Raw genomic sequence first — 17,284 nt, 5'->3', positions numbered from 1 at the left:
AGGAGTTAGTCTTTTAGTTTAAGGGACAGAATCTCTTGCTTTTAGATCAAAAGGTTCCAGGGTCAAATCTTACTGATGGCCTGAGCAGAATCAGTTCCACAATCACTGTCTGAAAAATATTGAGAGTGGATTGCTATATGAAAAGAAAGACTTTTTTGTAGTTGGCAAAAAAAATAAAATAAAATAAAAATTCTAAAGCTTCATTTTTTGGTCCATCACTTCAGTTTGCAGTCTGTGATTTCCCATTAGAGTTGAGCAAATAATCACTTATAGAATCATTTACTTGTTTAATAGACTTTCTCTTCTTTTTCTGGTGGCAGAATGGCTGGGAGCCGATCTCAGATTACTCATTATTTGACATTTTTTGCAAATTGCCTTGCTGTTTGACACTTAAATGGTGGAAATACAAGCTTTGTTATGTAGTTGTGATTGGTCATGCAAGTCACCAATCACAACTGTAGATTTCCCGGCTGTAATCAGGTTTCAGGTGCAAACACTCCAGGTAATCAGGTTTCAGTGTGCAAACTTTACACATGGTGTGAACAAACATATGTGTGAGTTATCACTATTTCTTGCTTTTAAATACTTGGGAGGTGCTCAGAGACTGTAAGATAACAGAGGCTGTATAAGTGACCGCTAGAGCACCTGACTGTTCAGAGACAGCAAACAGAGGAGGGAATAAGCACAACCAAAGCAGAGCCAATGTTGTCTTCCTAAATCTGAAGACATCTTGACACTACAGTTTGAGAGGCATGAAGTGCCCCATTCATCTCAATAAATTGTTGACTCTGAAGCTTAAAGATGACACATTCTGCAGTGGTGGGTGTCAGTACAAAACCCTCAGATAGGCAAAAATAGTAACATTTAGAGCGGTTTCACTGCTGATCACCTTAGCAGAAATATTCAGCTAAAGTGCTCATCCTACAGTTCTAAATTACCTTCCATGCCTGCCCAGGTACCAACCAGCTAGGGCAGGGGTCGGCAACGTTCGGTACGCGGCTCGCCAGGGTAAGCACCCTGGCGGGCCGGGCCAGTTTATTTACCTGCTGATGCGGCAGGTTCGGCCGATCGCGGCCCCCACTGACGCGGTTCGCCGTCCCGGGCCAATGGGGGCGGCGAGAAGCGGCGCGGGCGAGGGATGTGCTGGCCGCGGCTTCTCGTCGCCCCCATTGGCCCGGGATGGTGAACCGTGGCCAGTGGGGGCCGCGATCGGCCGAACCTGTTGCGTCAGCAGGTAAATAAAACTGGCCCGGCCCACCAGGGTGCTTACCCTGGCGAGCCGCGTGCCGAACGTTGCCGACCCCTGAGCTAGGGTAACCGGACAGCAAGTGTGAAAAATTGGGACGGGGGTGGGGAGTACTAGGAGGCTATATAAGAAAAAGACCCAAAAATCGGGACTGTCCCTATAAAATCGGGACATCTGGTCACCCTACAACCAGCCAACTGTCTCTGATGCAGCTGTGCCCAGGCAAGTTCTGCAATGCAAATCAGCATTGTGAATAAAAAAATCTGGAGCACATTAAGCCTGACAATGGGAGTGTCAACGTCAAATCAAATTCAGTAGCAAAATAAATAACATAGGGGTTTTTGTCCTGAGTGTATTATTCCTTTTCATATTTAATGCAGTAAAAACTCTTCATGTTTAAATGGAAATGAAGCTACCATAGCATTTCCCATCTGCAACAGCAGAACGTCAGAGTCAGAAGGGTTCTTCACTATGGAGTAGAGGCCCATTTTGCTGCAGAGTACTTGGGACCTGTGCATATGTGAATACATGTGGACCAGAGAGATTAAAGGGAGAGAGACGCACCCTTTTCTGTGGTGTAAAATACACTGCAGTACCGCAATCCACTCACCAGATGGTGCCCAGAAGCTCTTAAATGGCTTCTTTTAATGTGTAAAGACAACAGACATTGCAATGGGTTATAAGCTGGATGACACAAACTGATTTTTCTTTTCCTTGTGTCATAGTTTGCTGGGTGGAAAGTCACAATATTAAGTAAGAATAAGACAAATGAGGACAAAATTCACTTCAAATGGTGCATAAAGGTACACAGCTGCACTTGAGCCTCTGGGGCCTTCATTTTAACACTGGGCTGTTTTGATGAGGATTTAGACAGGTGTTATCAAACTTTTGTATTGGTGACCCCTTTCACATAGCAAGCCTCTGTGTGCGACCCCCCTTATAAATTAAAAACACTTTTTTACATATTTAACACCATTATAAATGCTGGAGACAAAGCGGGGTTTGGGGTGGAGGCTGACAGATCGTGACCCCCCCCATGTAATAACCTTGTGACCCCCTGAGGGGTCCCAACCCCCAGCTTGAGAACCCCTGATTTAGAAAGTCTTTATTTGGAGAAAATAAAGGAGAAGGATATGAATTTTTTTCTGGACCCTGACCCTTAAATATTCTTGAGAAGGCGAGTGCACATGTACACACACACACTCCCATTACAGTAAACATATTACTGATGAGATGACTGATTGCTTAAATATGTAGGGCTAAATTAAGCCCATCACTGTGAAGTGTGCCCAAGTGGGGAGAGAACAATTTTGGGTCATTATTCACTTAGACTTAATGGTGGTGATCAAGAAGTGAAGGCCTCTGACTCTACCATTACCAGTCCTCCTGAGCCACCCAGGTTCTGTCTGTCTCTCTCGCTCCCTCCACCCCCCAGCAAATTTCTGAATGCCAGTGGATGTAACACTTCTATCATTGTTGCTTTGTCTCCCATCTTGGCTCCTGATGGAACCCCACACTGATGCTGGGAAACCCAAACAACAGGTGTTGAACTGTGACCAGATGTCTCCTCCCCCAATATGAACTCTCATAATGGAATAGAACTCAAAAGACTCTTGAGTTGTTTTTTCTCTCAGTTCCAGGCCTCAGAGAAGAATCTTTATGTGCCGCTGAAAGCAGCTTTTTTTTTCCAGATAGGAAAGGAACCCTGATGCTGACACTTTTCCAAAGTGGATTATTTTTTTCTGAAAGAAGCCGGATTTGCCAGCATTAGTGGCTGGGGTACAAATTATTCTTGAGAATTTTCCAGGTCTCCCACAGATTTAGAAGGCAAAGAAATAAGATCCCATTTGATCAGAAGGTGATGGAGCTGTTGTTTGCCTGCTGTTTGTCTGGGGGAGGCAGCACAATGTCTGCTAGATGAGCAGGAGAAAGGGTGAAGATCTGATCTGATCTCGGATGTGCTTCACGCAGAGAAGCAAATCTGAGAATATTCTTTTGGAGGAAGTCTCTGAATGGCTCCTCTTTAGCCTTCAGACCACCTGCTTTGTTGGCCAAACCTACTTCCTTGGCATGGACGTTCAGAAGTTCAGACTGTACTATTCCAAATAGAAAAGTGCATTTAGTATGCCCCGCACATAAGCATTCTTTTGCTTCCCTTTGTGAAAGGCAGGAGTGCAAAGGAAGCTCAAAAGGCCCTGGTTACAAAAGGGAAGCTTTCTTTGAGGTGATCCAAGAACCTTGTCACGCAATCTGAAGATTTCCCGCTGCTTTGTCTCAGGTTGTTTTTGAGGCAGGAGCCAGTAACAATGCAAGGTCCCTTTCCTTGCTGTGGGAAGGCACATTATCATGTGCACTGTAGCAGATTCTGGCATCCTAGCTGCATCCTAATGGGCCTACAGGAGTGTAGTAATTAATTTTCATCTTTTACATGAGGAACCAACTAAACCCCGGTGTAGAATGAAACACTTGTGATGAACTCCTCTGAGCGGGAGTGCTGTTTCATCAGGTTCCACTTAATTGTGGGTAGCTGAGGGTAAACCAACAAAGCGTGTTTTATTAGATAGACAATTCTTAACAGGAAACAGGAGCAATTGACCTTCAATTTTCCCATGTCTCTCACCATAGTTCAGACACATAAGGCCTAATTTTCAGAGGCTGACTTCAATGGAAGCTCTGGATGCTCTGCACTTGTGAAAATCAGGTCACTTCCACACTCGCTTGTCCTCCAAAGGGAAGTGTGGCTTATGGCAAATGCCACTTACAGTTACAGTCCCGTCAGTCAAGAGGGAGTGCACTGAGCAGCTCAGGGTCCCTGTTTGGGAATGGATCAAACTTATTGATTCTCAGTCAAGGAGCAGTGAATGGACTAAGGAGGCTGAAAAGCTTTTGGGAAGTCTCTTGGCCCCTCCTCCACAGCTTAACTACAGTCTGTTGGCCTCTTCCAACAGTTCTCTCTCCTATGCTTGGTCTGCAGCCTACCCATAATCCCCCAGTGCAGGCATGTTATTACCCACAATGCAATTTCTAGAACAGAAGATGCGGTCAGAATCATCCAGCAGTGCATTAACAGAATGCTTAATGAAAATCCTGATAAGCTGTAAGACTCCACCAGGGAAAGGTGTAGCCAAAAAATTAGGCATCAAAAGATGTGATGTGCATGGTATGTGATAACATAACTCTGTACCTTCATGTAAGTAATGTTTATAAAGTTCTTTAGGATCCTTGACAAGGATTCTCTCATTGAAATAGGCATTATTATTCCCATTCTACAAGCAGGGAAATTGAGGTATAATGCAGTTAAGTGACATACTCAAGGTGTTTGGTGGCAGAGCTGAAAATAGAACCCAGGATTCCTTACTCCCAGTCCTCTGCGTTAAAAGTGTTCCTTTAACTCCAGGCTGTGGGGAAGAGGAGCAGATCAAGTATGGATTACTGAAATTTAGGTTCAGGATTGGAAAGGGATCCAGTGGTGCTCCAGATGCAGCCGTCCCTCTCAAAACTTTACTGTATCCCACCTACTTTGCCACAGCTCTGCAGGCCTCACTCTGACTAGTTGCTGAGTGGGAGACTGCAAAGGTTAAACGTCTCCCTCTTAACCACATCCACATGTCGGCATGTGAAAAAAGAGGACGAAGGGGACAAGGACTGAGGGAAGAAATTCTTCTGAGGAGGGGTGGGAAGGAACTAGGATTAGGGGAGCCCCACATTTTCAGTAGGACTTGGGGAGGCCAAATATTGGTGAGTCCAGACCTTAGCTATGATTAATCTGGTGCTGATGTGGAGAGATGATACTATATAAGCTTAAAGGAAGGGTGTTGAATTTCTAGATAATGCTGAAATAATATAGTAGCATAATAATACTAATAATATAGTGGGGCATTTTAGTCATTCAGGAAGTTGCCTCAGATGTTAGTATGTCAAACAAGTCTATTCTGGCCCCTTCTCCCTGAGGTGCTGACTGAAGGTTTCTAATGGACTCGCTGTTTTTACTTTTCCTCTTCAGGATGTGGGCAGGTTCTTCGGGCTTCCAAGGGTCAGATTTTGCTGGAGAGCTACCCACTGAATGCACACTGTGAATGGACCATTCATGTTAAACCTGGGTTTATCATCCAATTAAGGTAAGTGGGAGGTGAATTTCAGCAAATTCTGTCTTCTGTATGAAGCAAGGTGGCATGTGTAACAGATGGGAATCACATTTTGATCTACAGTTGGGTCAGACTCTGGTGGCTCTATGGCAAAGAAAGTGCTGCCTCCATCTTAGGAAGGTACTCCATATTTGGCACCTGGCCCAGCAGGAGACCTGGGAATGCTGCACTACTGGCCATGTTCTGCCTTCAGTTCCTTCTTGGAACACCAGCTGATACCAATGGATGTTTCTAGAGACATCCAGGGCAACATATATCCCTAGGTGCCATTATGGTCAGAGCATCCAATGGTCCAACAGGGAAGCACCAGGCTAGTGTAGAATGGATTCACTGAAGACAAAACTCAGGAGCGTTTTGGGGCAGGGAGAAACAGGCTCAGGTTACTCTGAATTTGTGTGAAAACAATTCACAGTTAGTTAACTGGTGTGGTTCTGAAGCTCATTCTCATTAATGTACCTTTCCCCCCCATAGAATCACAGACATTAGAGAGGGAAACTCCCGCAGACAGAGATGGAAAATGCCTCACATGAGGGGGTGCCCACCACTTGTTGTAGACTTCAATAGATCTCACGGTCAGGAAGTATTTCCTGATATTCAGCCTAAATTTTCCCTTTCTAAATTTCATATAATTACATCAAGTGATGTCCTCTTGAACTACCCTAAATAATTCCTTTCCATCCCTGATGCCTATAAGATTCCTATATTTGTATCGTTAGTTGTTCAGTCAGTCTATGTATCTAGCCCTTTTAATCTTCCCCAATAGCTCAGTCTCCTCAGCCCTTCATCAGGATTTCTTTTCTGGTGCCTGAGAGTCTTCATTTGGTGCAATTAATTTTGTTTTTGAATGTGTGTGGCAAAGAGCTCACACATACAGCAGAAAGCTCGGCAGGGGATCTGATTCAGCCCCCACCAGCAACTACAATAAGAACATGAGTTAAAGGCTTCACATCAATCTTTCACCAGCTTTGGAGACCAGGCAAAGAAGCAATGTTAGGTGCACAAACACATTTCTAACCACAGATTTAAAGATCTGATTTAATATTAAATCAGAGGAAGGAAAATCACCCAAGGAGAAAATAAATGTGGCAGCTCCTTTGACATTAACACCAGTCCCTTTATCATGCTCACTACTGTGTAGTTATTAGCAACAATAATTACAAACACTAACAGTGGTGAAACCTCCTCAGAGCAAGTGCAAGTTTCTGTAGGTACCTTCAGGGGTGGCCAGATATAGCAGTGCCTATAACATGCTACTGGGAGTTTGGTATTCAGATGACTGATGCTGCTCTGTATTACTCTTAATGGGACTGAGACACATTTCCTTTGTTTTTACAAGTGCATTGTTGGATTGGGCTGTAGCTCACTCTGTGCAAAAAGCAACAAGATTATAAATGATATTGCTTTACATTTATGTACAAAAACAACAAGGAGTCTGGTGGCACCTTAAAGACTAACAGATTTATTTGGGCATAAGCTTTCGTGAGTTAAAACCTCACTTCTTCGGATGCATTCGAAGAAGTGAGGTTTTAACTCACGAAAGCTTATGCCCAAATAAATCTGTTAGTCTTTAAGGTGCCACCAGACTCCTTGTTTTTTTTGTAGATACAGACTAACACGGCTACCCCCTGATACTTGACATTTATGTACAAGACTCTTTCATTCCTAAGGATGCCAAAGTGCTTCACAAACGGTGGGCTTGACCCTGCTTTCGATCCTAACAGTGGGGGCAGGATTGGGTCCTATGTTTTACAGCATCAGTGAATGCAGCTATCTCTGGGGTGGGAGGATGCCAGCTGACTGGCACAGATCAGCAATGTACAAGAAAGAAAGGAGAAGACAAACCTCTACACTTGCCAATAGTGCAATGGGATCTTTAATTGCCTACTACTGCTGCCACAGGGCGCAAGGTATCTGATTTGAATGGACATGTGGCATTACCCTTGTGAGAGCTTCCTTCTAGCTGATTTGATCATCTTTCCATTGTGGCCATTCCCCACACAGTTCAGCAAACTCAATACTAACCCTCTACCTCCCTGGCCACAGAGTCCCATTGTTAGGGTGAAAGTGTCCAGAAGCAGAGTCTGATGAGGGAGCTCCCACTGTTGGGTTTAGGAGACTCAGTACTTTAAACTCCACCAAATCCTTCCATCCTGGTCCTGCTGCCTGTGCCTGGCTCTTTAGACTTACTCCACTTCCACATAAACAAGCAGATTCCCTCTGCCATTGTTACTCAGCTCAGAATAGTAATTGTTAGCAAATGGTTTGTGGAGTCAGCATGATTCCCCACAACAGCACTCCATGTTTCCTGGTCTCTACATAGCCCCAGCAAACCCTATGTGATTGCCACAGGGCAATGCTGGTGATCCTATCTGTGTGAAGCAGAAAGGAAACAAGTGACCCCTAGTCACCAGCCAGGCCAGGTTTCTGTCCCTTTCGTCAGGCCTCTGTTTGTTATCTTCCCAAACATAGCAAGAAAGGTATACAAAAAACCAACACTGACAACAATCTGCTTAAAGGTTTGGACTAGGATCTACCAGCTGGTCCTATTTACCAGCAAATATCCTTCCCCTGCTCCCCTCCCCTACATTGCTAAACTCTCCTTTATATTCCAGCTGAGAGTGTGGGCTAGTCAGGAGTGCTGATCAGCTGTGTCAGCTGATTCCCAGCACCTGTCTGGGGGGCTGCTCTCTGGCCTAGGGTCAGCTGCTCCCTATCTCTCTCTTCTCCCCTCCCCCCAGACAGAGCTTTAAAAGGGCAGATTGTCCTGTTGCAGTGTGTGTGTGTAAAAAATAAAAAATATAAACTCTCTTAATCTTACAGGACTGAAAATAAATCATCTTCTGACTTGAGATGTGCTATGCTATCCTAGGAGATTTGGCTGACCAAGCCTGCTTTGATAAATGGTTGCTGTAGTAGTTTGTTTTGTGTGTGCATTTTCTAGCCTCATTTTTCTTTAATTTGTGATTTATCATGCTCCCTCAGCCCATGTCACATCAGGAGATGAGATACAGCACTCTAGGTAACGCACAACTCACAATCATTTTCTTTTATGCTGTGACAGAGCTGTATCTTGGAATTGTTCTTTTCCTTTGGAGAGAAGCTCACCCCCTCCCCAGAGGTGTATTCTCAATGCACCCACTAATAACATCACCTCACTCCTTTTCAGTCTGAGGATCTCCAAGCATTTCATGAACATCAGGGAATTTGGCATTATAATATCCAGGACAGTTAGGAAAATAGCCCCAATTTTACAGGTGAGGAAATTAAGGTTAAATAACTTGCCCATAACTGTGCTTTAGTCAACAATAGACTCCAAGATTTCAAAAGTGTTCAGTTGACTCCAGTGGGAGCAGAGTTAGGACAATGTTGAGAACTTCTGAAAATCCTGTGCCAGGTCTGTCAGCTCCCATCCCTGCACCTTAGCCATGAGGCCTTGCCAGGGCTGGCGTAACCCATTAGGTGACCTAGGTGATCGCCTAGGATGCTACAATTTGGGAGGCGGTGACTGTGGCGGTATTTTGGCGGTGGGACCTTCCGCCGCCTCTGTGGGGGGTGGCATTTTGGGGCGGGACCTTCCGCCGCCTAGGGCAGCAGAAAAGCTGGTGGCGCTCCTGGGCCTTGTGCATTTGTATGAATCTATTGCTTCTGTAAGAGCAGATCCCAGGGCTTGATCAGCCAAAGAGAGTTTGTTCTGAGGATGTCATGCTGGTAACTTGATATCTCATGGGTAAGTAAGAGTGTCAGACAGAACTGGAATTTGGACTCACCAATTGCTCATGAAGTTTAAGTGAAACTGAGATGAATTAATGTCTGATGTTTATTGAAAGCAGTTGCCATTTTTTTCTCATCCACCTTCCAACAGACCCTTATGAAAACTCTGGGCCATATCTTCCTCTGGTGTAACTTGGTACAGTGCCATTCAACTGCTCATTCAATGGAGCTATGCCAATTTACACCAGCTGAGGTTCAGCTGTTTCTCCAAACACAAAAATAAGTATTGAGTGAAGACAAGTGAGTGTGTATTAACGTTAGTCTGATAGAAGGGCATCAGCCATTTCACATAACATAGGCTTCCTTACTCTCTGAAGCCACCGAGTTCCCAGAAGAGGACAGTCAGGGGAAATCAACTGTAGACTGTAGGAGTATGCTGAGCATCCAAAATGATTGTGCATTTTTCCCTTCTCTTCAGTTAGAAAATGTCAGACTGCCAGAGCATTCAGTCCACCTTTGAAGAGGTAGCATGATAGACTCGGTCTGATCCATTATATCCCTTAAATAAACATGGTCTACAGAGTTGAGAGTTTTCAGGGAGAATGGGAAGATTAAAAGTTACATTTTAAAAATATTCTACTGAGCGGTTAGTGGTATGGTGTTCTCTCAGGCACAGAGCTTGGAATCCTTACCCTGGACAGTGATGTAGAGCACAGCACCTCAGGCAATTGCTTATTCTCTAAAGGCTTTTTTTTATTAGCTCTCTTTGTCTGTTTTTCATTCATATTCAGTTTGAATATTTTGGCTTTGTGCTCTGCTAGCAGCAGCATGTTATACTGTTAACTAGTGAGTGCCTTGCTCCATGGCTGATACAAGAGGATAGATAGCGTTTACTGTAAAAGCCTCCAGATATTACCCTCTCCCTTCTGCATTAACCCTGTCCCTTCCCCCTTACACAAAGGGTGTAAGTACTGGCTATTGACAATCAGTTCCTGTTTTATCTTCTGATCTGAAATAAATTGTGTTTTCTTTTTGTTACCATTCTCTCTCTTTCTATCTTATTTCTAAGGGACCTATCATCATAGTTTCTAAATGCAGAACACAACAATTTAAGTAACACTAATAAAGTCCAAAATAGAGTTTAGTTCTCTGCCCCTCCAGGGTATCCAGCTGTTATCCTCTCCTTTAGATGGATGCTGTAGGGGGGCAGTAGCCTCTGAACTGAATTAGAAATACAGTCCAGCCAGGTGAGAGTGACAGTCTGATTTTGATGTCCTTCTGCCTCAGGTTTGCCATGCTGAGCCTGGAGTTTGACTACATGTGCCAGTATGATTATGTGGAGATCCGGGATGGGGACAATATAGATAGCAGGATAATTAAGCGTTTCTGTGGCAATGACAGGCCGCCTCCAATCCGAAGCACTGGGACCTCACTCCATGTTCTCTTCCAGTCTGATGGATCCAAGAACTTTGATGGGTTTCATGCTATCTTTGAAGAAATTACAGGTAAAGGAATCAAAAAAAGCACACGGCACTTTATTCTCATTAATTCAGTCTCACTAATCTTTCTTGCTGTTCTGCTTCATTAAAAACTTTCATGCTGTGTTGCCAACAGCAGTTTATACAGATAGGTATAGTGAAGGTACAAAGTCAACATATGGCTTGCTAAAATGAAGCTCTTCTAAAGTAGACCCCAGCCCCATTATTTGTGCAAAGACTCAACTGATTGAAACAGTTTAGGGCTGAAGTTTCATGGGTTTGTGATGTTTCTTTTTGCACCAAAGAACTGGAAATGAGTGATGAGATGGAAATTTTGTGCACAACTCCTTGCAGTCAGGGAATTGCTTGAAGTAGTACGTGGAAGCAGAGTAAGCAGTTTAAAATGGTAGAAACCTGTTGCATTTCTGGTGTATTGACCATGTGAAAATGCTTTAATTATTTCTGCTGCTTCACATTTCAGATCAGTAGGGCTTTTTTTAAAAAAAATTGTTTGTACAGGGAAGATGCAGAAAGCTCTTCCCATATAAAAAGCAAACAAAAACATTTCTCTCTCTCCTTCAGTGAATAATGTGATCTGCTAAATGTTTTTAATGAAAGAAGTTGAGTTCCAAAATCCCAATCTATTTATTAAACGCATTAAGCCTGAGTCTGATCTCATTTACACAGGGGTAGCACCTTCCCCTCTGCATTACTCCCTGTCCCTTCTGCCTGCCTGCAAAGGAACACTGGGTATGCGGATAGCCCTGTTTTGCCTTCTGATCTGAAGGCAGCTACATGCCTTGTGTCTTCCTTGTATGGGGCAAGTCTATAAAACCTGTCCATAGAGTTCTTAGCAGAGGAGGCCAACCAGTGTGTGCTGGTTTGCCATAGGAAAATCCTACAGGATCTATAACAGCTAACATTAGGATTTCCCAATCCCTCCCTGAAGTAAGACATATGAGACCCCAGACACACATCAGTGTCCCAGATTCAATGGGATCACATGAGCTGTAAATCTAGTTCAAGAAGTTCAATTAGTTCATGTAATCTTTGCAGCTAAAGCACATCTGAGCTCCAAACCTATTGGGGTTCAGCTGTTACTAATAACCCAGGGTGCAGTTAACAATCTGAAATGTGCACACACACACAGGACAAATGGCTGCCCCACTTCTGCATTTACTGAATCCACTTGTCTACTTGCTGGTCCCTATAATACAATCATAATCACAGCAGGAACAGTTAGACAATGAGAGCTAGCACTGTGCTAATGAAAGGGCTGATGGAAAGCAAAAGTTGCCTCCACCAAATGAAACCTGGTGTGGGGTATGTTGCATAAGGCTGCCTACACTCCTAGGCCTAACATTTTTGATATGGAGTAGGATGAATTGATTCCATTTTCTCTGCTCAGCATGTACCTCTTAGTATTCTAGCACTGTTCTGCACTTTATTTCCACCCCATTATTAATGGTATTTATTTGAGACTGGGTGGCTGCAAGCATGGTAATCCATGCAGAGCATGATGCAAAGGGGTGAGAGTTTGTCAGGAGGCCTCATTGTGCACTTTATTATGAATCTGTCCTGGCCTGATGAGTAGCTGAAGTGAAAAGCTTTTGAAGCTCTCACTATGTCTCTTTATGTGAAGTGTTAACCTGGCCAGCAATACTGTTCATGGGAAGAATACAATGTACGGGGGAGGGGGAGGGAGGGAGCTGAGGGACTGAAAACTCTGGCAGCATGCAGCAAGCTTCAGCATTCAGTCTTCTGAAATCCTTCTCAATGCAAAGCCCCAGGGGGTAGCTGACATCCATGTAATAGGCTGAACAGGGCTCACTAGGTCAATCACCTGCATGATTGTTGAGAACAGGATCAGGTAAACACACTCCAAGGCTGAGCAATGGCCCAAAGGGATACTATGGTATCCGTTGTAGCTTAGCACTGGACTGAAGAAGATAGGAAATGTGGCTCATGCAGTGAGAGCAGAGTTTTTCTATTTACATGTGTCCACCTTTGTGGGGCACTTTGTACTTGGGTCACCTTTCTTCTGGGGACCCTATGTGGGATAGATTTTGCAGAAGTCGGCTCAGAAGTCATGTTCTTCGTGAAACGATGACACTGATTGTCCACTGGTCTTTCCTCTAGGGACATACTTTTTGCAGATTATTTTGCATTTAAGTTCCTCTGACCATTTGGTCTCGATACTTCCCCATGTTCAGCTAGTTAATAAAAGACGCAGCTTAATCATCTGAACGGCTTGTACTGGAAGCAGGTGTTAACCACCCGAGTGCAGCAACAAACACTGTGTCAGGGATAAAGGGTAATCCAGTCTTTGGTGAGTGGCCAGAAGTGACTAAGCTGACCTTAGATGTGAAAGACAGGAGGAGGGAGGAAGATTGAAATAAAGTGAGCGGGATAATTCCCTCTGCTCCTGTGTGTGGTTGTCCTTCTTTAATAATCCCCTTGTGGAAGGTGAGGGATTCCCAGCTGATTTGCTGGCAACTATTACTCGTGAAACATTATAAATGTCAATACAAAATCCCATAAGTAGGGAGAGGAGCTAACTTCTCTTCATATTTATAATAGAGACAAGCTGGGTGGGCTTGATAGAATGTGTGTCCATGGAAATAGAAAGGTTCTGGGAATATCCTAGTTATGTGAGTTTGTTGGATAAGTTCTATTGAAACAAAACGTAGCTGGAAAGTGGAAGACTTTTTTTTTTTCCTTGCAAAAACTATTGTGAAAAAAATGTTTTCCAACCATCTCTCCTAACTAGTTATAGATAGTTACATGATACCCATCACATTGGAGAGATAGAGCCAAATCAAATAGAGCCACCAGAGAAAAACTCCCATTGAGTCCAATGAGATTCAAATTTGGTCCACAGGTCTGTTTGTATGACAGGCCTAGTAGATGCTGTCTTAATGGTTTTCATATGCAGCCAGGAAGGAGTTACAATTCCTCAGGTGAAACCAGAACACAAAAGTGGAGCAAAAATTGGATGTGTGGGTGTTCTGGTGCATTCTGTGTTTTAGATTTTTAAAGGGCACAGTGAACTATGACAGATTAGAAATAATGCTGGATCTGGCTTAATGAGAATCACGACAGTCACCCGTAGCCACTGGGGTCAGTGGATACTGATCCCTGCCATGTGACATGGGGCGGGAACTTTTGTAAGCCAGGCCATAAAGACTCATTTTTATCAGCTCTTCTGTGTGTCACACCTCCATCATCATAACCTGTATCCATGCTCATTCATTTGACACAAGTGGCTCCACAGAATAAACTGGCAGACAAATAATGGCTTGTGCTATCAAGATAGAAGTGATAAATAAATGTACCATTGGTCCCACTGCAATGACTTCAACTGACAGGAAGATATGCCTTGTAGGTTGCAAAATATCAGTGCTTCCGTGGCTCTTCAGCCTCTTCTCTCTCTTTTTTTTTCAAATGCATTTTAGAACAGCAGGAAAGAACAAAATGATCATTTGTGAGCTTTTCAGGAATTTGTTATCCTCCTCAGTCACACTTTGAATACTCCCCCCCCATCTTCATATCCAAGTCTTTAAAGAGATTGTGCAAGGTTTTAGCAGTGGCTTTCACAGGCCAACCTAAATACAAATAGCTTTACATCTCCACATGAAATCTTGTCAGAAATCTGGTTTTGATGTTATGAGTGGAGTTCTGTTTCTCTTTCACCAGCTGGGCCAGAGAGACTTGAAAAGCCTGTTTCAATAAAAAACTTTGCAAAAGAATCAGCTGATTTGACATGTGCCATTCTGGATTTCATCACATTGAGAGTTTGACTATATTAGTGCCATCTCTGAAACTGATTGTTCTGGTTGAGATTGTGGTCTAAGGGGGCAGCTAGAGTGCTACCGACCCTGCTTTGCTCCATCAGTGATGTTTAGTGGTAGAGTTCATTCCTCCCTTGTGTTAAAGTGGCAATTGGTGTATTGTTGATAGCTGTGATCTAAGTGAATTAGAATTTACTCTTTTTATACTTTTGTAGCAATGATGGACTAGAAGTTCAACAAATAAAGTTATGAGGAACCTTTAGAAAGTCCCCTAAAAGAGCATTTTTATGGCAAATTGGGGTGAACTCTTCAGTTTGGATCTAGATGTGAACTTTACAGCTCTGGCCCAACTCGGTATGATGGATCTGAACCAGAACATCAGATTCAAAACTTCGCAGACTTTGGAGATGTTCCTATTTGAATCTGGATCTAAATTTTATGATTTGGGCACTAGTTTCTACCTGATAAGACCTGAGTTCAGGTTGATTTTCTTCTGAAACAGTTGAGAACTACACTACTGCTTGAAGTAGTGCTTGTGTTACATTCCATTATAATAGAGGAAATACAGAACCCTGAGGGCCTAAACTCAGTTCTCTGCAGATAAGTGGAAGAGGAACTGACTTTAAGCAGTTTGTTTTAAAATGTATTTATTTATAGCTTTAAAGGTGCATTTTTAAAAAGGGAGAGCAGGCATGGTGCCCAAACGTGTGTGCAGCACAGTGGCTTTTGCTTTTGTTAGTAAGCCTGGTGCATATGCAAATAATTAGCTATGCATGTAGATACCCATTTATGCTTAAAATTTCTGATCTCTTTGTGCCACTTCACTAATTGCACCTGGGTAATTGTGCCAGGAGGCATCCCAATCGGCTGGTTCCCAACCTGCTTCCTTTGCCAGTTCAAGGTCATCATAATCCTGATTTAAAAGCTCATAATAGGGGTCAAGAGGACACAGGAACATCAATCATTGCATTTGCATCCAGGACCCAAGAAGACAGCTAGGTTCCTTTATGGCAATACTGCTCACAAAGCCCAGGATGAAGTATGTAAGAGATAGAGATAATGTGACCCCTCAGGTGAACCCACTGTAACTCGAAAGCAGTGATAGAAAGATGGGGGACACGACGGAAGAAGAAAAAGGAAAAACAACCACCAATAAAAGGTTTCACATCCTGAGATCTTCCTTCTAGCAGGGAAGGAAGAAGATTGGAGGGCTCCTTGAATCTACTGAGTACTTCACCCTACATATCTAATTTACCTGGGAGGCCTTTAGAAACTACTGTGATGAGTTCTATAGAAAACCGTAGCTAGCTGGGTAGATAAGAACCTTATGAAAGACTGAATATTCTTGCCTCTTCTTTTGCAGCTTGTTCTTCATCTCCATGTTACCATGATGGAACATGTATTCTTGATAAAGTTGGTGCCTACAGATGTGCTTGTCTGGCAGGCTATACCGGGAATCACTGTGAAAGCTGTGAGTACAGCCATTGTGTGTGTGTGTTTGTGTGTGATCAAATGCTGTCGTGAACTTAGCCAATTGGTAACTGTTTATATATTTATTTATGTGTAGGTTGATTATAGTAATGGAGGATATAGTGAGCTCCCCATAGCTCCATTAAAGGCATAGCACCTGCTTTCTATTAGGATTGCCATTGAAGACTGCAAGGATTTTATATGCATCATATACAGAGAGTATATGGAAAGTTTGTGTTGGAAAAAACCGTACACGGGGAGACTTATAAAGGAGCATACTTACTATGAGAGATGTGTATCCAAGCAGCCATTTTCCATCCTATGGGCAGGGTTCCTCTCTTCTACCACCAACCATTTCAGTAGTGCCCCAGATGCTATTGCTTTAGCAAATGGCAACCTTTTGGGCAGAGATATTCTGCCTGCCCTTACAGGCAACAATAAGGTGGAGCAATAGCAGTCATCACTGACACAGGGATTAGGTGCAGGGCAGATCAAACAAATGGTAGCTTCTGATCCTGTACAGGTGGATGGTCCCAGTTCTGGCTCTTTATTCAAATGGGGGAGCTTTTGTTTCTACCATGCCAAGCGCATGGTAAAATAACTGGATTCAGGTGAGATCAAGCCATTTTTATCCTGGATGCCTGAGTAAATTATTTTGCCTAATGAAGAATTTAAGGCTGAGGAGGAATAAGAACTGTGCAATATATGCTAAGATAACGGCTGTGTCAACTGCATCAGCAATATCTCAGGTCATTAGGCCAGGTGGAATTCCAAGTACACCTCTACCCCGATATAACGCTTCCACGGGAGCCAAAAAAAATCTTACTGCATTATAGGTGAAACCGCGTTATATTGAACTTGCTTGATCCGCCGGATTGCGCAGCCACCCCTCCCTGGAGCGCTGCTTTACCGCTTTATATCTGAATTCATGTTATATCGGGTCATGTTATATCGGGGTAGAGGTGTATTTGACTCATGATTGAACTCTGGGGGTATCTGGCTTATGATTGAAACAGTTTACAATGGTAGTGCTGAAAACTACGCCAAATGAAAGCCCACTATGCCGTATTTGCCCATCAAGATTTTCATTTTATGGCTGTGTAAGCCATTATAAGCCTGTCCTTATGTGATTTCACATCTTTGCTCATAATGAAGATTTCATAAAATTCCTCAGGGCCAAGTTCATCCCCTGGTGTAGCAACCTGAGTGGAGTTGCATTGCTGCAATGGCTTTAGCCCCTTATGTCCCTGGCTGTAAGTGGAGGTGAAGGACAGTAAGCTTTTTACAGTTCCATAACTATTTCATTCATATGACTAGCTTCATCTCATCAAACACCAGAGTCAGAGGCAAGAAAGTGAAACTGACTATACATAAACATGGTATTAACTTGTCTAGTTTCACAGGGCAGTACACAGAGCAAACAGAATAAATGGTGGCAAAAAC

At 43.3% G+C, this 17,284-nt stretch overlaps 1 protein-coding gene across 7 annotated transcripts in view; it reads left to right on the top strand.

Moving 5' to 3' along the window:
* Positions 1-17,284, top strand: part of PAMR1 (peptidase domain containing associated with muscle regeneration 1) — a 65,307-nt gene that overhangs the window by 17,549 nt on the left and 30,474 nt on the right. For all 7 annotated transcript variants that reach the window (XM_065592747.1, XM_005304529.4, XM_024100274.3 and 4 more), the window contains exons 4-6: positions 5,250-5,364; positions 10,390-10,607; positions 15,735-15,842. In XM_065592747.1, coding sequence (XP_065448819.1) covers positions 5,250-5,364; positions 10,390-10,607; positions 15,735-15,842 — 441 coding nt within the window. The remainder of the gene's footprint in view (positions 1-5,249; positions 5,365-10,389; positions 10,608-15,734; positions 15,843-17,284) is intronic.

Source organism: Chrysemys picta, chromosome 4 (assembly GCF_011386835.1).
Source record: "Chrysemys picta bellii isolate R12L10 chromosome 4, ASM1138683v2, whole genome shotgun sequence".
Taxonomy (NCBI): Eukaryota; Metazoa; Chordata; order Testudines; family Emydidae; genus Chrysemys; species Chrysemys picta.
This window is presented reverse-complemented; position numbering and strand designations above follow the sequence as displayed.